This window comes from Myodes glareolus, chromosome 7, assembly GCF_982192425.1.
Source record: "Myodes glareolus chromosome 7, mMyoGla1.1, whole genome shotgun sequence".
Taxonomy (NCBI): domain Eukaryota; kingdom Metazoa; phylum Chordata; class Mammalia; order Rodentia; family Cricetidae; genus Myodes; species Myodes glareolus.
In genome coordinates, this window is record NC_142032.1 from 102993880 (window position 1) to 103021598 (window position 27719).

Below are 27719 nucleotides of genomic sequence, written 5' to 3' on the forward strand. Positions count from 1 at the left end.
TCAGGGACACCCCTTCCGTAACACTTGGAAAAACTGGGATGTAGAACTGATGGTTACCCAGACAACCCTGCAGGCAAACAGAGGCTCTGAGGTCCAGGTGCTGGCTCTATGGGCATCATGACCAGGGCAGGCCAGCACGCAGAGGTGTAGAAAGAGCCACAGCTCACCTCCTCCAAGCGGCTTCCTCTCCAGGCCATGGACTGCCAACTGGTGCATTCTCCCGTTGTCTCACACCTGAGCCTCTGGGTCCCACCACCCCTAGCCCTCCAGGACAGCGGTGTCCCAGGAAAGTGATTAGGCACAAGGGCTAGAGGAGTCACAGAGTTTCTAGGGTGCTTGCCTGTGCCAGCTGCTTCCCCTCCACCTAATGCATAGACAGAGTCCACAGCGGCCTCCTGGGGGAGGGTTGGTAGAAAGAAATAGATTTATTCTCATGTACAAAGCACTCAGCCCACAGGACCACATACAACAGGTGCACAGAGTCCTAGAAAAAATGCATCTCTCTCTAAAGGCAACTCAGAGTAGGTAAGGCAGGCGGCCCCTCCCCCACCCACAACACACACAGAACGAAACAGAAGAGGCCCAGCCCTAGGGGGAGTCTCCCCCCAGTACGTGTGGATATGGCCTTAAAGAGGAGAGAAGCCCTGCGGGGTGAGGCTAGGCCCCTCCCTGATGGCAGGAATGGGAGAGGGGCTCAGGCCAAGGGGACACACACAGAGGGAAAAAAAGGTTCAGCCTTCTGTGTCTTAGGGTGGCAGAGCCTGCCACAGACACTCAAGGACTCCACAGAAGGATGGAAACTTTGATCTAAAGAGAGAGCAGACTGTGTAACAATCCGGTCTTGCCTAGCTAGGGAAAGGAACTGGCTTCAGGTCACACCACCTGAGAGCACTGAGCTCCCTGGCTGTCAGCTTCCTCCTAGGTCCCAGCCCTACCAGAAGCACAGAGGTCCTCAGGACACTTTATCCTATGGCTATTACTAGCTGGTGGCTGTTTTATGTCCTCTGCTAACTCAGCAGTTTCTTCCATGAGGATCTTGGAGTCCCAGGAAATGGGGATTCCCTCAGGAAAACAAGGCTATTGACCTAGTCGGGCTATAAAGGGGTCACAGAAGGAACCATGACACAGCTCAGAGATAGAGCGGCTTGAGCAGGACTGGGCAGGTATGGCCAGAGGTGCAGAAAGCAGCCCCTGCCTCTGCTCACCCTGTGCTCTTGAAGAACAAATGGGCAAATCTGAGAATGGGAATCCTGCTTCCCGAGGCCTGGAAAGGGTAGCGTGGACGTCCTGGCCTAGAACCCAGGACCCTCGGCTCTGGTTCCCAATGCCTCAGACTGACTGGAAGAGAGCTACGGAGCGAGGGCTGGGCAGGGAGTGCCCCCAGAGGGGTCACTCAGCCTCAAGGCTGCAGCAGCCGTTGACAGGAGCCCTAGTGCCGTCCAAACCGGGCACCTCATACTCCTCGTCCAGGAAGTCCAGAGAATTGTTGCTCGGGAGGCCGCGGATGGTGAACTTGTGAGACACCTTGGTCCAGTGCTCACGGTTGGAGGCCACACGTTCATACAGCTCTGCCGCCTTGGGGAACAGGTCCTGTAACAGCCTGGGGGTGCAGGGGATGGGGTTAGAGGTCAGAAAACAGCAGACACGGCATGAAGCCCCCTTTCTGCTAGGGTCTGGAGATAAAGCGGCAGGGCCTCTTGTCAACCCTGAGGTGACTGCCCTGCCCTCTCTCCCATGGTCCCAGCTGTGCCCACAAGCTCACTTGTAGATGGGCATGGCGATGTGCTCCATGAAGCTGATCTGCAGCTCAGGGATGTAGGCCTTCTCCCGGTCCATCATCTCCATTGGTCTGTTGCCCATGGCTTTCTCCTGCACACACCATAGCATCAGGCCTGCCTCTCCATCAGGTACCAGGCAGGACCAGCTAACCCAAACTCTCCCAGTCTCGTGCTAGGAACACCCCACCTCCCCGCACACCACCACCTCCCCGCACACCACCACCCTGGGCATTCTGAGGTCACCTGACACATACCAAGTCTCCCTGGGAGAAGAACTCTTTGTAGATCAGCTCCTGGAAGACATTACTGTCATCATTTCCTGCGAGTGAGATCTGTCCACCTAAGCCTATTCCCAGGGTGACAACCTGAGTGTCTCGGCCCCACCCAGGGCCTGCCCTCGGCCCGGATTCTGCCCACTTCCCACTCATTTACTGTGTGACCTTGGATAAGCTGGTGCCCGTCTCTGGGTTATTTCATCGGTGGCCCTGAGGTGGCTTGTATTTCTGAGTCCCCAAAATACAACCTGTACTTGCTCTTACCGCAATCTTTCGGGTGGTCTTCCAGCCCTTCGTCTGGTCAGAGAGATCACAGGAGGTCATGAGGAGGCAGAGGAGAAGCCTGTGGTGCTGTTTGTTCGTTCGGTCGTAGCCCACTGGTGGAGGGACAATGGAGTCAAGGAGAAGGTCCAGGCTCCTGTCCCTTCTGAGAGCAAGGGCCCCACAGCCTGTCCCACAGTGGGGGCACAAAGCACACCAGTGAAATCTGGGAGGCCAGTACTGGGTCTGCCTGGGTGGACACCAGAACCATGGCAGATGTTCAGGTGGGCAGATGTTGGTGCTAAACCACCCATCCCTCCCCAGTGGCGAGGTGTGGCACCTTCAGCCATCTTCTGCAGGTCCTTGAAGATGCGGAGGTGGTGTGCCAGGTCTGTGGCCAAGATGATGTCTCTCATCAGGTCCAGCATGCGCTGGTAGTCCTGGAGAGGGTCAGGGAAGGGGCATCACGGTCCCTGCTGCACACATCCCATCCACTCCAAGGCAGATCTGCTCCTTCTGTCCAGCCAGTGCCCAGCTCCCACCAGGCAAACCCCCACACAACCCCATCACCTTCCGGGAGAAGTGGTCGAAGATGTTGCAGCCATGGGTGTTGAGGATGGCAATGGCCTGAGCAAAGTGATGCCTCTGCGGGGAGACGGGACACAGTGGGGCAAGCAGAAAAGGGCGTGAGGAGTCAGTCACTGGAACCCTCTGTGGCCCCAGGCCAGTCCCGGGCCAACTCCATGGCTCAGAGCCCTCAGCTGCCATGTGAAGAGGCCTGATAAGATCTGCTCAGAGGGCCTCAAAAGGCTGGAAGAAAATCCTGAACCGATCCCCTGATGTCCTGGACACTAATTCATGCAGAAAATGTTTGCTTGCTGACAGGGGGAGGCAGTGAGGAGGCGAGGGCAGGGCCCTGTCTCCTGAGAGTGAAGGGCTGTCATTTGGGAGAGGAGCAGGCTCTTCCCAGGGGACAGAGGGTAAAACCAGGGCTGCCATGGGGACTCCTGGGAGACAGTGAGCATGCCATATATCTCTAAGGGTGCAAATGGGGGGTGCAGTGGGAGACAGCCTGGGGCAAGGTGACCTTGGAAATGTGGCTCCTACACAGGGGGATCTTGTTCCTGACTCAAGAGGTCCCTGAGAGCAAACCAGCTCCAGGATTGGCGTTGACCCAGGCCTGAAGGGACCTGCAGGTTTAAGGGAGGGCAGGGGGCAGGGCTTCTCTGTTCCCACTGGCCTTGCAAACCTGTCTTAGGTTGACCCAGTGTCCCTAGTCACAGATCCACCCTGTACGAGGCCCACGAGGCACAACTCTGGCAGCTAGCTGGAGAGCATGGCATGACAACTGTCTAGCTTCAAAGTTGCTGGCCTTTAGAGGTTCAGGACAGGGGCTGGGCAGGATGGCAATTTACCTCCATGACAGAGCCCTCTGAGCTGTAGAGTGCAGCCAGAACGGATTTCTGGAACAGTCCAGGAAGGTTCGGGTTACCCCTCCCATCTGCACCTCCTACTGAGGTGATTGCTCCCTCCTCCCATCCAGGCTGGGGGTCTCACTGCCACGTCTCCTCAGGCAGAGAAGGGCAAGGCAGAGGGTCCCCACTGTGAGGAAGGCAGGCTCTCACCGAGGCCACCTGGAAGGAGTTGTTTGTGCCTCTGTGGTCCAGGTCGTGACACATGCAGGAAATAAACAAGGCGAAGATCTCGATGTCCCTGAGGGGGAAGCAGAAAAGAGAAATGTCATCCTGAGCTTCCTCCTGGGCACTTCAGAGAAGACAGCTGGAGGAGAAGCCCAGGGGCCACCTAGTCGGGAGCTTCCGGAAAGCGGCTCTCCTTTGGAGTGCCCCAGCCCTGGGGGAATCAGGCCCATCATTCTCTGCGACTGAGCAGCTCCCTTGCGGAAGCTGGGGCTGTATGGTGTGCCCTGCTAAGCAAAGAGGACAGGACAAGTGGCCAGGTAGAAGACCTGAAACACAGCTGGGCTTCATGGCTGGCAGGTGTGGAAAGACAGCCACTTACTCGAGGTAGCTGGAAAGTTCCAGGTTCTTGTAGAGCAGGTAGCAGAAGTGAGAGACAGAGAAGGCATGCATCCAGTTGTGGTAGGGTGGATCCCGGTAGCCTTTCTTCACCATCAAACAGAACCTGGGGGAGCCAAGGCAGCAGAGGGGCCTCAGCCTCGCCTCCTTCGGGAAGCCCATTACATTCGCTTGCCTTTCTTTCTGCACGATCCAGTGTCTGAGAATGGCTTCTCAGTCACAGATCCTTCCCCACCCCAACAGATCCAGTCCTCTTCCAGGCATCTTTAAAAGATCCCTTCCTCGGGCCTAGAGAGATGGCTTAGCGGTTGGGAGAACTGGCTGTTCTCCAAGAGGACCCGAGTTCAATTCCCAGCCCCCACATGGCAGCTCACAACTGTTTGTAACTCCAAGATCTGACACCTTCACATAGACATACATCAATACCAATGCACATCAAATAAAAACTAAAAAATATAAATAAATAATAAAAGATCCCTCCTAAGAATGCTTGGGGCAATGGACACAAGACGGAAGCAATCTGAGCTGGAGACAGAGGCCCTGCTCCAAGGGCAGTGCCAGGCACATACCGGGCCAGAGTTGGGCAGTCAATTTTGTAGTTATTGATGAAGTTCATATCTTGCAGCATGCTCAGGATGGCCTGCAAGCACAGGAGGGGACGTCAGAGGGACCGGTACTGTCACCTCTCTGGAATCCTCACAATAAATAGTGAGAGTCTTGAAACTCTAAACCTAAACTAAAGGACAATTAAATTGATGAACAGTCATGTGCCAAGCTGTGAACTATCCAAAATTTGAGGGTTTTGGAAGCTAAGACTTCTTGGAAGCAAGCTCATACACAGTCTTAGATCAGGGACAGGGTTGTTATAAGGTTCAAGGCCACACACCCAGGGCAGCTTTGGGCCCATCCAGACCATTGCTGCCCCCTAAGCAGCCCCATGGTCCTGAGAAGCACGCCCAACCTATCTATCTCTGAAGGAGCCCGATAGCCCTCTTTGGTGTTTCTGCCTCACCCGGAAGTTCTTATACACATCTAACTGACATCTATACTTCCCACGCTCAACCCCCAACTGAGAAGGGCCAGTTCACCATAGAAGTATCATCTTCAGGCAGAGAGCGAGGAGTGTAGGTAAAGTTGGCAAAGTTGGAGTCAATGGCAGCCACAGGCTGGATCCCATCGTGGAGAAGTTTGGTATACTCATCGTCAGAGACCTAGTGCAGACAAGCCAGGCATTAGCTGATGGCCTCTCTATCAAATTCCCATGCAGATGGGGGGATCCCTTGCCCAGCATACATCAAGCTGGATTCCAATTCTTCATATTATCATTGGACAGATCACCGCAGGACGGCAGCCCACATGTGCTTGCTTACAAGCAGATGACCACATGTGTGACAGCCAAAGGGAAAGCTAGAGAATGCCCCCTTTGTGACAGCCCAACCTGCGATAGCCTTTCACAGACACCAGGTCTAGCAACTTGTCTCTCGAGAAGAGTTTCCTGCTACTGCTCTGTGCATATTCCCAAAGTTTGGAACACAGGTGAGAGGAAATGCCTCAGTGAACAGTGACTGTCATATACTCTAAGCTAAGGCTTGAGGTAGCTCTTTGGAAACAGGGCTTGGGAATGGGATTGGAGGGTCAGCAATTGCAATCATGCTGGGATAGAGATTGGTAGTGAGAAGCCCCGAGCAAGGTTTCAGCGCTTTCGGGACTTCCCTAAATGGACATGGGATAGGGGGTAGCTGTCAGAACGAAATTGTTCCCTGGGTGAAAGCCTGCTGACTGTTTCCAGACTGGGGCTGGACTGAGAAAAGGCTTGGGAGAGTGGAATGGGAGATGGGGGGCAAGGAGACAGTCCCTAGGCAGAGCAGGAGGCCAGGTACTGGTGTAGTCTGTTGTCATTCTCAAGAACCAAGGATAAGAAAGCTCAGGCTGGGCCTGGGTTGCAGAGGAGTCTGGGAGACAGGAAACCATAAGAAGGGCAGAAGTTCGGAGCAAGCCTCACCTTCATATGGTACATCATCATCTCATTGGCCAGGTGGCTGCGGTACTGGGCCTCGTTCACTTTTTTGTATAGAAGAGACTGGGAGAGAAAGTGAAAACGATGGGGCTGGAGTTGGAGGCCGTGACACCCTCAGAATGCCCAGAAAGGGGTACGATTGCAGAAGCCCTCCTTCCAGTCCCATTGGAGGCCCAGTGTGCGCCATTAGCAAGAGCCCAGTCTTCAGGCTCCACCCCCACGCTCATCTCAGCTCTCTGACTGGCCTTCCCCATTTTCTTAACCACTGAGGCACTGAGCGCATGCGTCTGCTGAGCCTGACCCAGACTTCAATGATGGAACCTGGCAGCCCTTGGTGCAGATCAGAAGAAGGAATTGACTCGGGAACCTAGACTGGATTTTCAGGCTAGTGCTGCCAAAAAGCCAGGGCAGAAAGATCCAATATTTGCCAAAAAAAAAAAAAAAAAAAAAAAGAAAGAAAAAGAAAAAGAAAAAAAAAGTCACCTACTAGCACTGACTAGTACATTAAACTGGAATTACTGGGGAAGAGGTGGTGTTCTAGCAATAGGGTTTTGTATGTGTGTATTGGGATTTTTGGTTTGTTGAGACAGTGTCTTATGTATGTAGCCCAGGCTGGCCTCCAATTAACTCCTGATCCTTCTGCTATTCCCTTTCAGGTTCCAAGATTACAGGCCCATACCACCAGCCCAGCAGATCTAGGCGTTTTGTTTGGTCTTTTTTTTTTTTTTTAAGATTCTCAGAAGCTGTGTGGACAGGACTGAAAACAGTACAGCCAGCTTTCATGCTGTGTGTGGATGGACAGGCCAGAGCAAAGAGTGGGGAGTCGAAGGCCACCCTCCCTGCCCCAGTCGCGCTCCCTCACGTGAGCAATGCTGATGCCGCAGTAGATGGAGAAGGCTGTGGCCAGGTCCTCGTCGAACTTGCTGAACCATGGCCCATTGATCTTGTTCACTAGTTCAGCCACACCAATGACCTCTGGGAAGAGAAAGAAGACAGGAACCGCTAGGGAAGGGGTCCAGTGAGACCTGCTTTTTCTTTACTCCTCTAGAAGTAATGGTTCAAGCCCGGACAACCCCAATCCTTTCAACTCCAGGACCCTAAAGAATCGGAAGAAACTAAGACCGCCTTCCACTATGCCCCGCCCTGGCCCCGCCCTGGCCTCGCCCCGCCCCTCCAGGTCCCGCCCCCGGCAGCCAGGCGTCCTCACCCTGGTTCTCGTTTTTGATAGGGAAGCAGAGGATGTTGCGCGTGCGGAAGCCAGTGCTGTCGTCTACGCCGCGATAGAAAAGCGGATGGGCGTATGCGTCTGGGATGTTCAGGATCTGGCCCGTGGTCGCCACGTGGCCAGCGATGCCCTGGTCCGCTGGGATGCGGATCTCATAACTCTGCCCAGACAGGGATGGAGTAGAAAGCAGAGTTGGCCTGGCTATAGACAACCTTCAAATGTGACTTGTTTCCCAGGGCCCTTGCGTCCATACTTCCTCACCTCATCGTCCACCACGCCGCCATCGAACACCTTGGCCACCAGCTCATTCTGATCCAGCAGGAACACCGAGCAGCTGTGGAGAGAAGTGGTTGGCCCCTCTTTCTGAGGCCCTGGAGGAGTGTCCTGACCCGACATACTCCTCTCGAGGCTGGTCATTTCCAAGCATTTCTCCGTTTGCTTTTTGTTTGTTTTGTATTGTATCGTTTTTAGTTCCTGCTATGTGTCACTGAAACCCAGAGCAAGCAAAGCTGACACTGTCCTGGCTGAAATAAGGGCCCAGTCAGAAGGAAATGCCAGACAAGGAGGCAGGGGCAGGGCAGAGGTGGTGAGGACTGAGGCCCGTCTCCCTCCCCAGCCCACTTCTGCTCACATCTCCGCGTTGCTGAGGTTTCTGGCCTCGGTGATGATCTCCTGGAGCAGGACAGAGACGTCATCTAGAGGAGGGTAAGGAGAGGCACGTGAGACTTGAGGAACGCCAGGCAAGCCCTCCACGTCCCCTCCCCAGACAGCCTGTGTGGAAGACAGTCAGGCACTCACCCAGGTGAGTGAAGAGGTTCTTTGCCACTTGGAGAAGAGCCTGAGAAGGGGGAAGTGAAGACCACAGTGTTGGGTCAGGGCTCACCCTAACCAATTCCCTGCTGCCAATGGCCCCGGGCTGTCCTCATTCCTTCCCCAGGGCTCCTAGAATAGGCTGGAGACTGTGTGTCTAATGAAAACCTTTAGCTACTAGGTGAAAGAGTAGGGGAATAGCGAGTGACGATGAGTCCAGCCGCCTTTGCCTCCTGCTGCCCAGATGTTGTGGTAGTGCCAACGTTAGACACTAGAGGGCAATCACAGACAGTGCCTAGAGCCCAGGGATCCACTGACCTCCCTCTTTAAGAGACTTCCAGGTCACTAGGTTATCTAGTTACCAGGGCAGAGCTAGGCACACACCCGCTCTTGTGGACAGCCTTCCGGGGTTGGAGCTGGTCCCCGAGGAAAAGCTCGAGGCAGGCTCTCACCTGGCACTCACACTTGAGCTTCTGCTCCTTCTGGAAGGCCAAGGTGCTGGTGAGCACCGTGCCCGTGTAGTGGAAGCAGTGCTGGATCACATGCTCATCCTGGTCTGTGAACCTGGAGGAAGTGGGGGTTCACCGGAGACAGGACGCAAGATGGGCTGTCTCCTTTCCTCCTTGCTGCCAGGAAGCCCATATCTACCAGCTAACGGAACTCTCTGCACTCCCTGCCCTTCAGGCTGAGTGCTCTCTCCAGGGAAACTTCTACTTGTCCTCAGACCAAAATGTGGGTTCCTCCTGAGGCTACTGCTTTGTTTCTGTTTGTTTGAGGCGGGGTTGTGGCTAGCCCAGAGCTGCTAGGCTCAAGTGACCCTCCCCCCACTTCAGACTCCCTAGAAGCTGCAGTTACCGCCATGCCACCACATCAAGAGAGCTATTGCTTCTTGAAGCCAAAGCCATATCTCCCTTCTCTGGTTGGAGTCACTCAGACCAAGGCTAGTCTCCCCCCTCAGACTAGAGACTTGCCAAGATGATAGCCGGCTGTCCTCCTGCTCTTCTGCGAGGCCCCCAACCCCCCCACCCCCCCACCCCCACAACCTGATGGAGAGGTGGTGGCAAAAACAAGAAGGATGGTGGAGAGTCAGCGTCATGCACTAACAAACTGAGGCTGGGGAGCGCCTCTGCCTAGCCCCTTCTCACATTGTTACCCTGGCCCCCTGCACCCCCAAACTCACAAGTCTCCTCCAAGCTTGTTGAAGGCGCAAGCCAGAGCCACCACCTGGTCGGTGGCCCGGCTGATGACAGGGACACACAGCATAGCCTGCAGCTCACAGCCCAACATGTTTTGTAGCTGCTGCACATCGTCCTGCAGAGACACAAGTGAGCCACGGCAGAGGAGGGGGCAGTGGGCTTCCTTCCCCAGCTCCCCACCACGTTCTGCAGCCTGCTATGGCGTGAGTATGAGAATGGCACAAAGTCTCTCGGCCTTGTCCTCTCGTTTTTTTAGGCTATCCCATTCTGAAGACCCTGGAACCTGTACAAGGGCTCTCCCCCTCCCTCTCCCCTGGCTCAAGATGGTCATGGCTTACAGAAGTTAGGTCCTTCAACTGGATGCACTTCTTGTCTTCCACCACGTGGCCTAGGCGTCCCATGGTCAACTGGAGAGTGAAGAGAGACCCAGTTGACCCAGGGTATCAGGGATCTCAGCCCATCCTTATCGTCCATGACTGGAAGTTTCAACAAACTCTTTGAAAAGTTCAAAAAATGGATGGAGCTCACACTGAGGAGTGGAAGACAGGGGAGTAGGGAGGGCTAGAGTAACCAGTGGTGGACCGAAAGATCTTCCCTAACTAGAGAGTGATAAGCAGACTCCAAAGAGATTATAACAGACTCGTGCTTAGAAATACTCCAGCGGATGAGAGCTGACCCCACATAAGACTCCGCCTACCCTGTAAGAGATTGTTCCTACCGGAACCTGACCATGAGATACAGTGCTCCTTTGTAAGACTTCTAAGTAAACCTCAAGACCTGGACTAGTCCCACCAAGATACTCTAGCGGCTCCTAGTCCCGCTAGGACTTCATGGTCCCTGCAGGCTCCAAGGCAGAGGACGGAGGTGGCACTCACAGGAAAGCTCATCTCTTCTCCCAGCACTTTATCTCCAATGACCTGCGGGACCCAGTAATGGAGAAAGATTAATGGAGGAGAAAGGCAGACACAGGTTCCCTGGCCCACAGTGGACCAGCCCCTCACCTTGCAGGAAAGCTGCAGATTGTCCTCTGACACCAGCAGGAGGCAGCAGTGAGATGCCTGTGTCTCCTGCTGCAGCTGAAAGGGGACAGAGCAAGCCGGGCTGAGTGTGCTGGGCCACCCTCTAGCCTCTCATCTCTCACGGGGGCTTCAGGCTTTTGGAAGAGTAGAGTGGATGGGATGTCCCCATCTGAATTGAGATGAGAGGTTCAAGGGAGGGAGATGGGGCGGGAGAGAGGATGCTCAGGAACTCACATATTGAAGGACTTTGAGCTGCAGAGACGTGGCATCCAAGTCATAGAGTTCCCCTGCAAGGGCAGGGCTCACATCAGAGAGGGCTCTGCCTTACCGAGGGCTGCTCTGTGCTCCACCCCTGTGTCTCCTCAGGCCCCACCCCGCCCCCTGGAAGACCCACACTCTTTCCAAGTGATATCTGGATGGTGCCTTTTTAGTTCGGCTCCCTTCTCAGGCCCTTCTCACTCCCAAGGTCTGGCCCTGGTGCTTCCCCTCCAGGGTCAGCCCCGTCAGGCCCTCACCACACAGTTGCAGAATCTTTCGGTCGTGGTCGCTGTATCCCTTCTCATCCTTTTGATCTTCAGAGGCAGCCACTGAGGTGTTCTGGAAAGCTTCAGACCTGCGCTGTTGCAAAGTCTGTACCCTCCGCAGGGCCACCAGAGTCTGGGGCAGGCAGAGTGGTAAGCACACCCTTGTCCCACCCTGGCTGCCGGAGCCACTACCCGACTCCTTCCCTTTGCGGGCCCCACATTGCCCACTGCTGTTCTGGTCCAAAATAGTTCAAGCCACAGCCCCTCAACCTCCTGAGAGTTCCCACAGCCCCTGGAGCCTCCTTCTATCCATGGACAAGTATAGTTGTCTCCACCCCTGGCTCATAAAGGCTTCCAAAAGAGGGTCAGATTTTTCTGTCTAACACCATCCTGATTACGATCACAGATGTCTGAAATCTTAGGCATCAAAGAGCCTGAGTTATGTACAAGATATCTGACTCATCACTAACTTCGCTAAGTCAGTGCTATCATTATCCACATCTTCAGATGCAAGACAGAGGCTTATAGAGGCTGCATGACTTCCTGAGGTCCCAAAGCTTCAAGGTGGCAGCGCTGGAACCAGAAGCCAGGTCTGGCCAGCTCTCTGGCCAGCCAGGTCCTCTTCCCACCAGCAGGCTCCATGTTACCATGGTCCCACCCCACTTACATGCTTCTCCACTGCCTGCAGGTTCCTCTCCTCACTGTCACTCAGCTGGCCACAGTGCACCTGACGGGAAGGGAGAAGGGACAAGCTGTGACCTTCCCCAGCCTGTCTTTGCTAGCGTGCCCCTCCCCCCATGGCCAGTACACACTAGTCTCTACCAACACAGTCTGCGACCTCCATGTCAGGCCATCCTTCAGGCCAGGCAGACTCTGGGAGTCTTTTTCCTAAGGAAGACTTCTAGGGCAGGCGCAAAGGGTGGGACTTCTCTGTTTCTGACCCATCACTTTCCATGTTTATTGTCCCCTTCCTGGGGACAGTCTAGGTGCATAGTGTCAGGAAGGTGGGCCTTAGATCCTTCTCCATCTTCTACACATGGAGTACCTCAGACCCTGGTTAGAGGATTTGTGGAGCTGCCTTCAGCCTCCCAGCTCCATCCTTTCTGGGTGGGGTTTGATCTGCCCTTACATCTGGACCAGAGGAGCCCAGCATGACCTCTGCCAGGGGAGGTGTGCAGCCGACATGGATGGACTGATGGGGAGCCTTCTGCCTACATGTGATCCTCACCACTGCGAGATGCACTCTTCCCCCTTGCAGATGAGCCAGGACCCAGAAGGGGTGAGGGACTTATCCAAAGTCACCAAGCAGAAGATGGCAGAGTTAGAACCACTCCGTCCACTCCTCCGCGCTTTCATGCCTACATGTCCACTCTCTAGATTCATTCTTCTCCCGCCCCCTGTCATCTTCCCCCTGTCCCGTGCCAGTTACCAGGGCTCCCTTCAGCCATCTCCCATGCTCTGGGAATCTCTTTTCCTCCACCCTGCTTGGGTGTTTAAAGAGGAAGTGTGGAGGAGGAGGGATAGTGGTCTAGGAACCCACTGTGGCCTGCCAGCAGGCTCCCCAATTGCTTTCTCAACTTTTTTTGCTTATTCAAAGTTGTTCGCCACCTGTGAACCCCCACAGTGTTTGCGTGTGCGTGTGCACGTGTGTGTGGGGGTCATCCTGCCTCTCCTGCCCCAGCAGTCCCTGCTAGACTCTCTGCTCTGGGTCCCCTACCAGTAACAGGTGGCGAGGAGGGGACCAGCAGGTTCTCAGGAAGCTTAGGTTCTGGCCAAGAGGAGCATCATGTCTAGCTGGGGTGCACTTGTGAGGGGGTGTGGGACTTATACCTGAGGGAGTTGGGGGTACACAGAAAACCTGGGCTCGGAATCTCAAAGGGGATGGGATCTGGGAGGCTTCCTAAATTGGAAGTACAAGCAGAAGAGGACAGAGGGGACTGTAGACCAGAGGCTCCCCAGGTTAAGTGCTAAGTGGGAGGTATGTAGGGAGATGAGGCCAAGGGGGTACAGAGGGCAGGATTTGGGGAGCCATGGCAAACTTTAGCATCTGACACCTGTCATCTATGGGATGAAGGGTAAATATCAGGAAGCAAGACTAGAGCTAGGGAGACCTGGAAGAGACCTAGGGGGATAAGGGCTGTGTTGAAGCTTAAGCTGGGAATGAGACTCTTTCCTACAGGATTGGAGTCCGAGGGCATCTGAGGAAGTCTGCATATGCTTTACGTAATGACGCTGGCTTTTTATGGTTAGTTTGCGGAGGGCAGCATCCTTCCCGCTGCCTCTGCTTGTACCCATCTCTCAGGAAGAGGGACAGTTGGGAACCCTCTAGAGCTGGGGGGACACCAGCTCCTTGGCTTTCCAAAGGCCTTCACCCAGATGCAGAGCTGGGGGTCTGAACATGCTGAGGGAAAAGAAGAAACCGTGATGTTCCCTCATCCCAGCATGCACTGTGTGGGCTGCTTCAGCCCACTCACTCAGCATGTGCTCAGACACACAGGTACTCTCTGAAAGAACCTAAAGCCCCTTCACATGTACATACCTGCATTTACTCTCCCGTGGAAATCACACACACACACACACACACACACACACACACACACACCCCTGCACCTCCACTACCGACACCATCCACATGTCTGCATTCATACCAGCACCCACACCCATACTTCCAACATCTAACACAAGCCAGTTAATCTCCAACACACTGACATGTGGTAGCATTTACGTTTGTAAATGCTAATGTTAAGGTGGGTGTCTGGAGCTCAGTGGGAAATACTGATCAGTGGGCACCAGTGTTTAGAAAGAATTAAAAACCTGGCCAGGCTACCAGGCCTACCCTCATCAAGTTCAACATGACTAATGGCATGAATGCCCTATTGTCATGCAAGGAGCTGACAGGCACAGCTAGGGGAGGGGGGACAGGCACAAATCATGCATCGTATGCCAGAAACCAAGAGCCACCCACTTCTCAAAGGAACTTGTTATCCCAGAACTGAAAAACAGAGTAAGAGACTTTCCACATCAAGAGTCTGCAATCATGGCGATTGAACTGAGCTGTGAAAGCTCAGACTCAGGCACACAGCCGCGCACGCGCACCCAGACTGCACATTTCTTAGCAAGTCCCCCGCTGACTGCAGCTCCGTTGAAGCCCAATGCGCCTCACAGGACTCCCTGGTCTCCTGGCTAGAGCCGACCCGCGCTTTCAATTCTCCCCTTACTTTCATCACCTGTGGCACGCCCTCCAGGGCTCAGAGCAGGAACTAATGATCTATTTCGGTCATCTCTGGGCTCCAGGACATAGGACACAGCTCTTGACACCTAGTAGAAAGGTCTTGGGTGGATGGATATATGCGTGCGTGCGTGCATGCGTTAGTATGTGCGTGCATGCATGTGTGTGTGAAGACAGTGGGCACCACCAACAGAAACCAGATAAAAGTTAGAGTTATCAAGGAGGGAGTGATGATTTGCACCCCCTCTTCCTTCTGTTCCCGCTACCTTCAGGACTGGGTAGCAGCTGGGTACCCCATGGCTGCCGGAGGATAAAATATCCTGTGACCGTGGGAGCAGCTGTCAGATGTGTGTGCCTTGGGGAGCAGGCATCCTAAGAAGTGTCTTTCTGACTGGGAAGCTCCAGGCTTAGAAGAGAATTGGACAGTGAAATGCTCTAAATTCCCTTCAGGACCTCTTCACTGTCAGGGGATGTCTGTCAGAAACTTTTGTACCTCAGGTAACATCTTCCTTGGTGGGTCACACAGCACATGTCAGCCCCCTCTGAGCGCTACCTCCTCCCCACTTGCCTTTCCCCATGCTGTTCCCGGTGCCCTTTCCCTTCTCGGCTTCCCACCTACACCCAAGACCTCACTCAAAGGCTGCCTCCCTATGGGACTCCCCTTGCTGCTCCAGCTTCTGCCACCAGAGCACCAGCTGGCAGCAATTATTTCATTTGGTTTGTGGTGGTTTGAAGGTGTCTCTGCCTCTCCCCAAACTGAAAGCTCCAAGAAATAGACACGTCTCATTCCAGCACCCAGCCGGAGACTGACTGAATTAAGCTGACACTAGGATTTCCTCTCTTCAGAAAGCAAGATTCCTGGGCTAATGCTAGCCAAGGAGAACATGGCAGGCACCCTTCTGTCACCACAATGAATATCTACCTAAATGTCTTCACCTTGGGGAGATGCTTTTCTTCCACCCAGTTTTTACTGTATTGAAGTGAGGACCAGCAGACTGGCAAGGAGCCTGGCACCTCTAGACCCTGTTCTGTCTACAGAGGTGTGCTGAAGTCACTGTGCCCCCACTCCTGGCTAGAGCGGCCAACCTTTGTAATGCCCCTTACTCTTGTCAGACTTCCCAAGAAACAGGGTAAGAAGTGAGGTCAGAGGACCGTTCTGTCCAGGGGAGCACACGCTGGGAGGATCAGTAGGCGATGGTTCTGAGCTCCCTCCCAGAGGCAGATGGAGTCAAGCCCGGCACCCCATTCCAGTTGGTGGCTGCCCCTCCACTCCCACTGTCTGCCCTATAGCTCAGGAAAGGTCAGGCGCCTCAGAAACCTTTAATTCCCTTTTAATGAGCTCGGGAGGAGTCCCTTGGTGCCGAGTTTATTTGTCCCAGGCGGCGCCACTCTGACGCTGGCAGATTCCCAGAACTGCGACTTGGGGTGCAAACCTTTTCCTGGGATAGGACAAGGATTTTACTTCTATTTCCACATGGGAAAAGAGCTCAGAAGAGGAAAAGAGCATCTGCTGGCAAGGCTCAGCCATCTGTCCCAGGAGCTGCGGAGCAGGAGCCTGGGAGACCCTGTGACAGGGAGAGCAGCCAGCAGTCCAGAGGAAAAAACACCTTGAGTTTCCATGCACCTCCGAGACCTCTAAGGGAGGCCTCTTCTCTTTCGTCTAGTTCACAGCTTCAAGAGGCATCCTGGTTCCTGGCTGTCGCGCAGGCAGCTCCACCAGGGACACCCACCTCTCCTTAAGTCCCTAGCTCCAGCAGTTCTGATACTTAAACTGCCAGTGTCTCCAGCGGCGGCAGCCTCGCATTTGCCGGTGCCCTTTCGGTGTCTGTTGGTCACTTGCCTCACTGTGCCCCTGTCGTCTTAGACACTACCCAAAACCCATCCAGAGTTTGAGGCTAGGTCTCAACGGAGCTTGGGTTACCCAGTGGACCAAAGCGTTCTTCCTGCCAGGGTGAGCTCCAGCACTGGGCTGTAAAGTTGATCTGGGCTCTGGTGAAGCCCTCAATTGCTTCCAATCCATCCCAGGTGCCTTGCATGCCTTCCTCTCCCTCGCATGCACATACACACACGCACACACTCACACAGAGGCAGACTCCAGACACAGATGTTCCCCCTGCTTTCCTCTTCCCATCCTACCCACAACCCAGCCACTTGGGCAGGCTCTTACCAAGATGACAGCTGCCACAGTTCCAGTCTCCTTGTCCACCAGGGGTATGATCAGCACTGAAGGGGGGAGAGGGCAATGAGGTGGTCCTGCAGGCCCAGTGAGGCCCAGAGATACTGAGTAAGGACCCAGGGAGAAGGAGACAAAGATGCAGACAGAGAGGCTGGGACAAAGACACAGAGAGACCCAGAGGCCTGGTGAGACAGAGAGCAGACCTGAGTCAGTGACAAAAATAACCATAGTGACGACCCCTAAATAGAAGGAAATCCCCCTCACTTGACAGCTTTCTTGTGATTCTCCCAGAAACCCTGGGAGAGAGGGTGGGAGGGAGGCAGGTAAGGCTGAACATCCTTGTTCTAGGGAGCTGAGGTCCAGAAAGGGGAAGTGACTTGCCCAAGATCACTCAGCAAGTCAGGCCTCCTGACTCCCAGTCTTGTGCATTTCCACATCGAGACAGAGGACAGAGACCTAGAGAGACATGGCGGACAAGGGGCATGGAGAGGACAAGAAACAGACACAGACAGCCAGCGACAGAGAGCGTGACAACTACAGCCCATCTGGCAACAGGCGCAGCACATGGAACAGCGGTCATCCGTCGCTGAAACCTGGTAGGTGCCAGACCCTGAACACACGCCTCACAACACCCCCGCAAGAGGCACCGCCGTCCCACTTTGCAGTCAGGAGACTGAGGTGCGGGGAGATTAGCAGCGTGTTAGAGAGTTAGGTGGCTGGAGATGCAGAGCAAAAGGAGATGGGGATGAGGAGAGAGCAGACAAGATGTGGGAGCAGAGCCACAGCCTTCCCATCCCTGTCAATTCCCAGCCCTTACCTTGAGTGCCAGGAGCCAGCGGAGCCAGCAGCCTAGTCAGGGGCTTTCCTAGCAGGTCCGAGGGACCCAGTCCATTGCAGCTCAGCCGCTTCCCAGAGATCACGGCCTCTCTGAAAATAAGATATGGGCTCACCTCTCAGGCCCTGGATCGAAGAGGAGTAGGACCCATCCCCACCAGCCTGAAAGATGTAAACAGGCCGAACCCTAAGCACATGCAAGCATCTAGATGATTTGTCTCACAGTAGACATAAGGAGGGTCAAAATGAGGGTGGGACCCTGCTCCACCTCTACCCCATGTAGGAGGGCTGGCAGTCACAGCCTTCCACATCTCTTGCAGATGTGGGAAAGGCCCAGGGCAGATCCTTGGGTAACAGAGCAGGAGGAATATCCCATCTGGTGAACAAGCTTTAGTGCTAAGCATGAGAGGGAGAGCACACAGGAAGCACTCAGCGGTCACGAGACATTCCCTGTGCACCATTTCGGTCAGATGGCACCAAGCGATCCAACACAGACCATGTACACACTGCTTTTCCTGATGCTGTCACGAAACACTTGACAAAGGCAGCTCAAGCAAGGAAGGCTTATTTTGGTTTCTGGTTTGAGGGTGCAGTCCATGGTGACAGGGAAGGCAGGGCAGTGAGGGCAGCTGTGGCCACAGAGACCTGAGGCAGTTGCATCCACAGTCAGGACGAAGAAAGAGATGAATACTGGTGTTCAACTTGACTTCCCATTTTTTACTTTTTTTTAAAATTCAACCTGGGACCCTAGCCCAAGCGGTGCATCTTCCCCCTTTAATTAAACCTCTTATACAGAGGTGGATCTCCTATGTTATCCCAAATCCAGTTAAGCTGACAGTGAAGATTAGCCATAACAAGCCACCTGCTACCCAAATGCATCCCTTTAAATCATAATACTCTTCCTCTGGTCCTCAAAGGCCACCTCACAATGTAAAGTGCATGTAGTTTATATGTAAGAGTCCTCAAAAATTCTGACCATCCTTCCATTATTCAAAAACTCAAAACTTGAAGTCTCATCTGAGGTTCGAGGCAATATCTGAACTGTAAGCCACTGCAAAATCAAAAAGCAAGTCACATACTGCCAATATACAGCAGCACAGAATAAGCCTTCCCATTCCAAAAAGAAGGTCTAGAAGCATAGAAGAAAAGGTCAGACCAATGTGAGACAGAGCACTCAACAGAGCAAGGTCCAGATCTCAAAGCTCCAACTTCAAAGGTGCTATCCGAGTGTCGACAGTCTTGGGGAGCCTCACCCCTCCGGTTCTGACACCTGTAGCACAAATATCCTCTTTCTTGAGCTGGCTCAAATTCACGACTGGTGCTTTTCTTGGTGGGTATTCCTCACATCCTCAGCGTCCTAGGGCCTCCTTAAAACAAGGCTTCACTTTCAGAATTCACGCAGTGACCTCTCGGGGCCTCTTGCAGGGAATACGACCCTGAACTCAGAGGCTTTCTGGAACCTTGGTTCAGACCTACATGGTCCTATGACTCTCATATTTTACATGTGGCAGACTAACACAGATGAGACCTGAAGTTCCTATATCTGCGGATGACATAGTCTGGTCCATTTCCACCACAGCTGGAGTAACTAACCTTTCTGCACTTTGGTGGCTCAGTCAGGAAAATGTTTCCCTGTGCAGTTGTTCTTTGGCCAAGAGCCCTTCAGCAGCATTCTCCGTTCAATCACTTTCCCTTCAAACAAATCTGCATTTTTAAAACCTGGAGCTTCCAGTAGGTATAGTTTAGCTTTCAGACCACATTTCCTATTGGCTCAGTGCAAAGTGAAATGGTTCTGTTTAATGATGCAAACCTCTTAAACTGGTAGACACCTGTCGGCACCCACTATGTCCATAACTTTACCACATTCACATTCCTTTCCTTGATAGACTGCACATTTTCCATATATTTCTACTTTGAATTCTCATTATAAACCTCCATAAATGCAGTGAGCAATAACTATGCCAAAGTCTGAATGTTTCCAGATTATTCAGTTCCCAATAGACTCCTCATCCCTACTTGAAATTGTGTGATACAAAACTTCATTGATTATATTTCTCCTGGAATTATTGTCTTCCACATTTGCACAAGTCTGTTAAGCTCCTGTTAGAACATTCTAGTGCTTTTCTAACCTCCAGCTCCAAAAATAGCCCTCGTGCTTCCCACAGAGAGGTTCTTTACCTCCAAACCATATGATCAGGTTTATTACAGCAATGAACCCACTTCTGGTACCAGTTTTTATATAAACTTCTTTTCCTTTCTGTGACAAAATATCCATGAAAAACAACTTAAAGAAAGAAGTTTTGGCACACTTTGATGGCACAGCTATCATGGCGATAGGGGCAGGTGTGGGGAAGCAGCTCCATTCTTGCAACAGGAATTTAAGGTAACTGGTTGCATTGTATCACAGTCAGAGAGCTGAGAAAGGTGAATGCTGATGCTCAGTGCTTTCTCATATTAATATTTAGTGCAGGGTTTTATCCCATAGCCCTTCTCCTTACTGATCCTTCATTCCCACAGAGCCTCGTCCCCTCACTATGTCCTGCCCTCTCACTGTGTCCATTATTGATTCTTTGTCTCCCCAACCCACCCTCCTGACCCTCACTTCCCTTATCCTCCATGCCCTGACTTAATTTCCATCCCCCACTGATCCTCTCCCCTCACGCAGCCTCTGTGATGGTGGTGCCCACGTTCAGAGTAGATCTTCACTCCCTCCTAAACCTCTCCAGAAACACCCTCACTGACACACCCACCACTGTTTCCTAGGTGATTCCAACTCCAAAAAAGTCAGCAATGAAGATTAATCATCGCATATTAACTCAGAATCCTTAGCATCTCTAGGGATTAAAAATGCTTGTCATCTTTGTTTTGAAGTAGAGAAGATAAAGTATAGACAGGTTAAGCGATCTGTCTGTGGTCATAGTAATAAGTGGTAGAATGAAGCTCTGAACCCAGGCAGCTGGATTAGATTTTGGGTTAGTCACTACGCTCGGACAATCCCAAAGACTTGTGGAGTGCGAGCCTCAAGCAGGGTCTGGCATATGTGGAGGTAGGAACTGAGGCAAGAGGTTCGCTGTGAGAAGAACAAATTTCTCTCTGCCCGTCACACACACCATCTTCCCCCAAGCCTCTGGCTCTTCCTGCTTAATTAAGTACCTGATTTTTCACCAAATGTCACTCCCTGATGATTAATTTCCCCGGGTTCCTCATCTCTCATGCTATTTCCCCTTATTGTGTTTATAAGAACTGCCTGGCCCGGATAGAAGAGAATCTGGGACTCCGGAGCATGCAGTCGGGGTCATTAGGGGAATACAGCACAGATCAGATGAGGAAAGGGAGGGGGTGGACTGCAAGTCACCAAGTCAGGAGGTCACAGCTGCTGGAGAAATCAAGGACCAAAGAGGTGGAGCATCTCTTCCAAGGTCACAGAGCATTCTGAACGAGACCCATCCCCTCCTGGCCTTCTGACCAGTTCAGAATCTACAAGAGCCAGTGTGTCTCCTGTCTGCTGTCCTTCACACCCAGAGCCTTTGAGGCCCCTGAGTGATGGGAGCCAGTTCTTGGCTGCTCCAACTGCTTGAAAGAAGGGTGGCAGAAGGGCAATGGGAACCACCTTTCCTGTTGACTGAATTGATGAAGGCTGGGGCTTACTGGGATTTCAAACTCCATCCTGTTGGTTGGCCTCAGACATGCTGGAAGCTACAATGGGGTGAAGGTTGCTGCATTGCTGCTCAGTAAACTATGAAACCCCGCCCACTACCTGGGCTATCCTACTTCCTATTCCTAGATCCAACTTTACCCAGCCCCCAGAACCCTGTGCCCACAGCTTCAAGAGTCTCTGGATCTGGTTCACAGCTCCAGACTCCAGAAACTCAGAGGCATCCTGGGTGTCCCTGAAGTGCAGTATTTCAGCCTGCATATATCTCCACCACCTTCCTGTCAAAGCAGTGTAGCTCCTGGGAGTCACCTGTGAACTGTCCTAGCGTCTCTCTTTTCCTCAGGTCCCCTCAGTAACATGTGCAACATATTATGTGTAACATATGTGTAACATGTGTCATGTGGAGACAGATCTGCAATGGAGTTGTGCTCCAGACTATGACCAAGGGATGAAGAGCATGTGGGATGGAAGTGGGGTCTGAAAAGGCTTCTGAAGAAGATGCCTGAGTCTGAAGGACACACAGAGGTCATCCAGACAGACACACTGGGATGATTGGGCAGAGAAAACTGAATGCATGAAGGCTCAAAGGGGAGAGCGGCATATGCCTCCTGGAAAGTCGGTGTGGCTAGACAGCGGAAGGCCAGGCCAGGGAGAGCTGGGGCCCTGGGAGAGGAAACCCTGACAGGGACTTGACCACGAAAAGACATGGCTGAGTTTGGCTGCAGATCCTTCAAGTTGTGTAGCTAGGTAAAACTCTCTCTAGGGAAAGAATATTGACACTAGAATCTAGTCTCAGTGGCCTGTGGACCAAAGAGGAAAGGCAGGCTGAGAAAGAGCAGCTTTGACTGCATCAGTGCCTCCCAAAGTCCTGAACTCTTAGGAAGTTTAGGCACCCTGCTTAGTTCCATCCTCCCTGGCCCTGTCACAGCACACAGCTCCAGGTAGGGGCATGTTATACGCACCCCATGGCCCTCCATTTCCTTAGTCACACCCTCCCCAGAATGTGTGCCACCTGAGGGCTCCACAAATGCTCGCAGACTATAAATAAGGGTGGTGAGATCCCCAGACCCCAAGCTCTTCCTTCCCCTTCCCTCGGAGAGCCTCCTGCCTCTTCTCACCCTCTCCTTGCCATCTTTCAGGTTGAGGAGGACTGGCGGCAGGGGACTCAATCCCCCAAGTCCAGCTGCCCAGACTGAGTTTCAGTGAGTCAGACTAGGTGCCAGGGTGGTCATGGCCTACTCCACTGAAGGAAAAGACAGATGGGCACAGAGTGCAGAGAGGAATGGGCGTGGAGTTTATGACAGTTCCGTTCCTTTAACAACTATTTGTTAAATGGAGAAAGAGGGGAAAGCTGTGTGTTGGTAAGGTCAACAGCCTGGAAAAGGGCCACGTGTCCAGGCCCTTTCCACCTCCACAGAGCTCCTGCATCCTTCTCTGTCTCCTCCTTTCTTACACCTGCCCCTGCCTACTGAGCACCCAAGCTTCATAATGAGCCCACTCTCAAATGAACCCTTTCCCACAAATTCCAACTTCTCACCGACCCATTCAACTTAAGCCTTTCTCCTTACCAATCCTACATTCCCACTGTGCCCCACCCCCTCGCTGTGCTCCACACCCTCGCTGTGCTCCACACCCTCGCTGTGCTCCACCCCCTCGCTGTGTCCCACCCCCTCGCTGTGCCCCACACCCTCACTGTGCTCCACCCCCTCGCTGTGTCCCACCCCTCGCTGTGCCCCTTATTGAGTCTTTTCTTCCTTTTTAAAAAAGATTTATTTATTATGTATACAATGTTCTGTCTGCATGTCTGCCTACAGGCCAGAAGAGGGCACCAGATCTTATTACAGATGGTGGTGAACCACCATATGGTTGCTGGGAATTGAACTTAGGGCTCCACAGAGTCCAACTTAACTTATCCTCAACGTCCTAACTCAGTTTGGATCCTCCACTGATCTCAACCCCTCAGCCTCTGTGACGGTTCTTATTGGTTCTCAGCTTGACAGGACCTGGAATCACCTTGGAGACAAATCCCTGGGCATGTGTATGTGAGCAATTTTCTGGATCGGGTTCATTAATGTAGGAACTCATCCTCAGTGTGGAGAGCACATCGTGGGCTGGGATCTCAGACTGAGTAGGAAGAAGAAAGCTGGCTGAGTGTTCATTCTTCACTACCTCCTGCCAGTGTGACCAGGCTCCATCCCCACCACGAGCCTCTCGCTGAAACTCAGGCCTCACTAAACCCGTCTTCCTCCTGAGCCCCATCTCTCACTGAACCCCAGGTCTTCACTGAACCTCAGGCCCTCACTGATCCTCCATCTCTTCACTATGCCTCCATCCCTCAGCCTGCACTCTCACTGAGCATTAATTTCTCCCTCTGACCATTCATCTCTCCCTTGAAGACAAATTATGATCTAGGCCAGCACCTGGCTCTCCTCCACCAGAATATGAGACTCTAGAAATGGGAACAGACAGTCACTGTGTCCTCCAAGACAAACCAGATGGACAATCGGATTCTGCCACAATAAAAGACCAGGTTTGCCCTGAGAAAGCACACTGCAAATGGTAGCCAAGGATGCAACAACGTTGCAGCTGGAGAGCCGGAAGTTCCTGCCTCTGACGGTGGGAAATCTGAGGCTTTCGGCTGCCAAGAGGAAGCTGTCTTGTTGAGGTCCGAAACAGGCTAGGAGAACGGCATGGGGAGCTTCAAGGGTTCTCTCCTTTCCAGTCCAGGTTTCCTGTTGAACCTGAGCCAACCTCATCATCTTAATTAGGGGTAAAGGGGTCCCAGGGACAAAGCAATGGGATTGTCACTACAGCAGCATTGCTCTGGAGCCCAAGTCTCCTGCTTTCCAGTCCCAGACTCCTCTGAGGCCAGATCCTCCCTGGGGAGGCCACAGTGACCCACCCCCTTTATGAAGATCGGCTCTTTCTCAGCAGCAGGGAATCCCTGTGCGCGACTCATGAGCAGGAAAAGATGATTCGAGGGAGCAAGTATGGGAAGGAACAAAGGCAAACCACACTGGAGCGCCTGCAGAGTGGGCAGAGTGGGACCCTGTCTCTTACTACCACCATCTTAGCTCATTTTCTGCCCATCACCTCAGCCTTATCTTATCTGCCTTTATGATCCAGTCCTCCGGCAGCTGCCAGCAGCCCTCCCCACCACTCCCCACATAGCTCTACCCCTGATGCTCACATTTGAGAGAAGCCTATTCCACCCATTTCACAGAAAAAGAGAGTGAGGCCAAAAGGGCACTCATTCTCTCAAGGTCAACAAGGATGAATCTTCGAGCATTCTCTGCTCCTACTGAGAACTGTGTCTCAGTTTGAACTCACATCTGGCCTGTGTTCTTGAACATGTCTCTTAAAGTGTCCTTACTGAAACAATGAGGCAGCTGAACGTACTGAGCTCAGAGGTAGCAGGGACCCTGGGGTGCTGAGCTCTGGATTCTGATAGCCATGGCAGACCAAACACAATCATTTAGTCCTCCCAACAACCCTCTATGTACTGCTATTATCACCATGTCACCAAAGAGTAGAATAAAATGAAATCACACTACAAAGGATGTCTGGTTTTCCTAAGGTTACGTATGCAGCTGGCACATAGGGAGGTGGGGCTTGAGTCTAGGTAGGAGCAGTCCAGAAACTTCTGCAGGTCGTTTCTCTGACCTTAGGTGCAGGGTGTGCCTGCAGACACACACTGGGATCCCAAGCCGCACGGTCATGCTCATGGCATGCTGGGACAGGGACTGAGAAACCCTGCGGCCCCTCTCGCCACCACCTTAACCCCACAACAATCCCGGACTCTATGGGAGCTGTACATGAAGGATCCCATCTGTAACCCCAGCACTTGGCAAGCTGAAGCAGGAGGCTCACTGCAAGTTCAAAACCAGCCTGGGCTACATGGTGAGACTTTGTATTCAAAACCAAACCAAACCAAACCTCTATGGGAAAAGAAACTATGGAAACAGACCAGACAAAGAGAGAACCTGGCCTGCTCACTACTTCCCCAACACAGGATTGGTGTTACTCCCCATCTCCTGAACAGGGGACCCACACTAGCTGGGAGACTGGAGTTGGAGGTGGATCAGATGAGCTCGGAAGGTGCCTCAACCCTGAGGCCTCTTGTTAGAGCCAGAGGACAGAGGACAGGCAGAGAATGACTTACCGGATTTTTCCTTCCTGTGGCAGCTCATGAGGGGGGTCCTCACTCATCAGCCTAGACTCCCCATTCAGCAGGTAGGTGTAGACAGTCTCCTAGGACCAAAAGCACTTGTGAGACCCCATAGAGAGACTGCCCAGCCCTAGTCTGTCCGTGGCGAGGCCACAGGGCCTTGGGGGCTAGAGCTTGATGGTTTGGGAAGGAGTTGGACAGGCAAGATTGATGAATTGACTGCTTTCCTTACTTATCACCCCAAACCCAAGGTGTGAGCCAATCACCCCACATTGAACTCCAACCTCAGGCATTTGGCAAACCATACTTGGTATGGCATGCAAGTCACACTCACTTAGGATGCTCTCTCCTTTCAACACTGCCATGATCCTAGCCAGAAAACTACAGCCAGGGCATTGTGCCCATACTCTATGGGGCCCTGGAGGGTTTCCCAAAAGAAGCAATCCTTTAGCTGTGACTGGACCCACTTGGAATTGACTGACACAGGTAGGTCAAGGGGCTCAGAGAGCAAGAAGCATTTCAGACCTGACAGTGGGGTGAAGGGTACAAGAGAGTGCCCGGCTGGGAGTGGGCAGGGTTGGGGTTGAAGGGTTTTAGAAACAGCTGGGAACAGGGGCTCAGCAAGTTTGCATTTTAGATCAACCATTGCTCAGAGTGATCTGGAAGGACTGGCTGGAAGCCTGTCCGGTCCTTAATTCAGCAATTCTCTCTCCCTAGTGTTTGGTCAAAAGTGAGACCCCAGCCACCTGACACCCCTATATCCAAGGAGTCTGGAATGATTGATTGAAAGCATCACCCCAGCCCCTGGGCCCTGGCCCCTGGCCCCCATTTCGGGTCTCCTCCCCTGGGAGTTGCCTTGGTTTGGACTCTGCCTCTGGGAAAGCCCGCCATGCAGTGGCCCCTCCCCAGGAAGGGTCAGGACCACTCCCACAGGCTATTTAGGCTGCCGCCCAGAAAGGGAACACGTGGTCTCCAGCTTTGCGTGCCCTTTCCTGCTCTCCTCCCCTCGCCATGCTTCTCCCGGCCACCCGGGAGCGCTGCAGTAAACGTGGGCGTCTTTTATTCCGTCTAACTTGGTCTGATTGGAATTATTTGTGCCGGCGAAGAGGCTCGTCTTAAGCAATATTCCCAGCACCTTGTTTGCAGGCCTTGTCCTGGCAGAAGCTGCTGTCTCACAGACAAAGATCTACTTCCCCACATGGGGACCCTTAGAGGCCCTGGCCAAACCCCATGACTGCTGGACATACTCTCTCTTCAGCAAGCTGGGGAAGCCTCCTTTTTGTTGAGGGTGACCGGGAGGGCTCTCTCCTCAATAAGTATGGGGTCCGCAGTGCACTGGGAGAAACCACAACCCCGCCATTACAACCCTGCCACCGCACCCCGCTACCACAACCACACTATCACAAACCTACCACCACAACCTCACCAGCTGCTCCTGTGGCCCTTGGATGTTCCACAGAGGGTTCCACAGATCCCTATCATGGCCTCCTGTGACGCTGACCTGAGTTCAGTTGTCCTGATGTGGGGTAGGGATTACAGGACCCAGGAGATGGAGGGCAGGGGCAGACTCTGGGACATCCAGAGCCCCCTTGGTGATGAGGGTTCTGAGCTTGAAGTGGGTTTGTTTGAGGCTTTTGGTTTTGTTTTCAAGACAAGGTCTCTCCTGTTGCTCAGGCTGGCCTCTGGCTGACGACTTGTGGCCGTCCTGCTTTGGCCGCCCCAAATCACGGGATCACAAGTAAGAGCCACCACCATGTCCAGCTTCTGGGCCCAAATCCAGGGAAAGAGCCACTTCGAGAGAGCTGCCACCCCTCAGCTCTACCCAGCCTCCTCCTGTGTCATCCAGTCTGGAGCTCTGGAGCATTTTGTTTGTTTGTTTTTGTTTTCTTTCTTCAAGCAGGTTCAGAGTCTACCAGAGCGCCTTGTGGCCAAGAGTCCATCCCCCACAGAGAAGGTGGACAGACTCGGGGTGGTGGGGGCAGCGGCCACCCTTTACTTCTGCACGCCCGCGCCTCCCACTCCCACTCTCAGCCACGCTGGTTAAATTTAGCCGAGTTCCTGGGTAGGAGGGTTGCTTTGCGTTTTGTACACATCAGCACCATCTGCACTGGGGCTGCCTGCCACAATGGGTGCTGATGAGGAAGCCAGGTGCTGCAGCCTCCTCCTCGCCCAACCCCCACCTCCCAGGACCCAAGGCATCTCTACAGTCAAGCCTGGGCTCCCCCAACCCAGCATGGGCCTCTTGAGTAACATCTCACTGCCTCTTGAACCTCAGCTGTCCTCTAAGTAGGCTTTAGGCTGTAGTTGGCTAGGCACCCAGTCAGGCTCACACAAACTCACACACACACACACACACACACACATGTGCACGCGCACACAGCACACACATGCTTGCAGTGCACACATGTGCACGTGTGCACACATGCACACACGCATGCATGTGCACACATACCCACACGCACGCATGCACACCCTCGAGGCTTGCAGGGCAGGTCCACAGTCACTGACCTGCCATC

General features: G+C 53.2%; 1 protein-coding gene across 5 annotated transcripts in view; it reads right to left on the minus strand.

The window, feature by feature from the left end:
* Window positions 1-406: 406 nt before the first annotated feature.
* Window positions 407-27719, minus strand: part of Pde2a (phosphodiesterase 2A) — an 83705-nt gene continuing 56392 nt past the window's right edge. For all 5 annotated transcript variants that reach the window (XM_085692806.2, XM_085692809.2, XM_085692810.2 and 2 more), the window contains 28 exons: window positions 25198-25286; window positions 17364-17473; window positions 16538-16593; window positions 11809-11868; window positions 11133-11274; window positions 10852-10904; window positions 10600-10674; window positions 10474-10515; window positions 9937-10005; window positions 9583-9713; window positions 8855-8966; window positions 8391-8430; window positions 8224-8287; window positions 7854-7926; window positions 7575-7752; window positions 7230-7342; window positions 6353-6430; window positions 5439-5561; window positions 4920-4990; window positions 4334-4456; window positions 3940-4027; window positions 3730-3777; window positions 2885-2959; window positions 2655-2754; window positions 2318-2430; window positions 2033-2071; window positions 1763-1869; window positions 407-1600 (listed from right to left, as the gene is read on the minus strand). In XM_085692806.2, coding sequence (XP_085548932.1) covers window positions 1390-1600; window positions 1763-1869; window positions 2033-2071; window positions 2318-2430; window positions 2655-2754; window positions 2885-2959; window positions 3730-3777; window positions 3940-4027; window positions 4334-4456; window positions 4920-4990; window positions 5439-5561; window positions 6353-6430; window positions 7230-7342; window positions 7575-7752; window positions 7854-7926; window positions 8224-8287; window positions 8391-8430; window positions 8855-8966; window positions 9583-9713; window positions 9937-10005; window positions 10474-10515; window positions 10600-10674; window positions 10852-10904; window positions 11133-11274; window positions 11809-11868; window positions 16538-16593; window positions 17364-17473; window positions 25198-25286 — 2583 coding nt within the window. In that variant the 3' untranslated portion in view covers window positions 407-1389. The remainder of the gene's footprint in view (window positions 1601-1762; window positions 1870-2032; window positions 2072-2317; window positions 2431-2654; window positions 2755-2884; window positions 2960-3729; window positions 3778-3939; window positions 4028-4333; window positions 4457-4919; window positions 4991-5438; window positions 5562-6352; window positions 6431-7229; window positions 7343-7574; window positions 7753-7853; window positions 7927-8223; window positions 8288-8390; window positions 8431-8854; window positions 8967-9582; window positions 9714-9936; window positions 10006-10473; window positions 10516-10599; window positions 10675-10851; window positions 10905-11132; window positions 11275-11808; window positions 11869-16537; window positions 16594-17363; window positions 17474-25197; window positions 25287-27719) is intronic.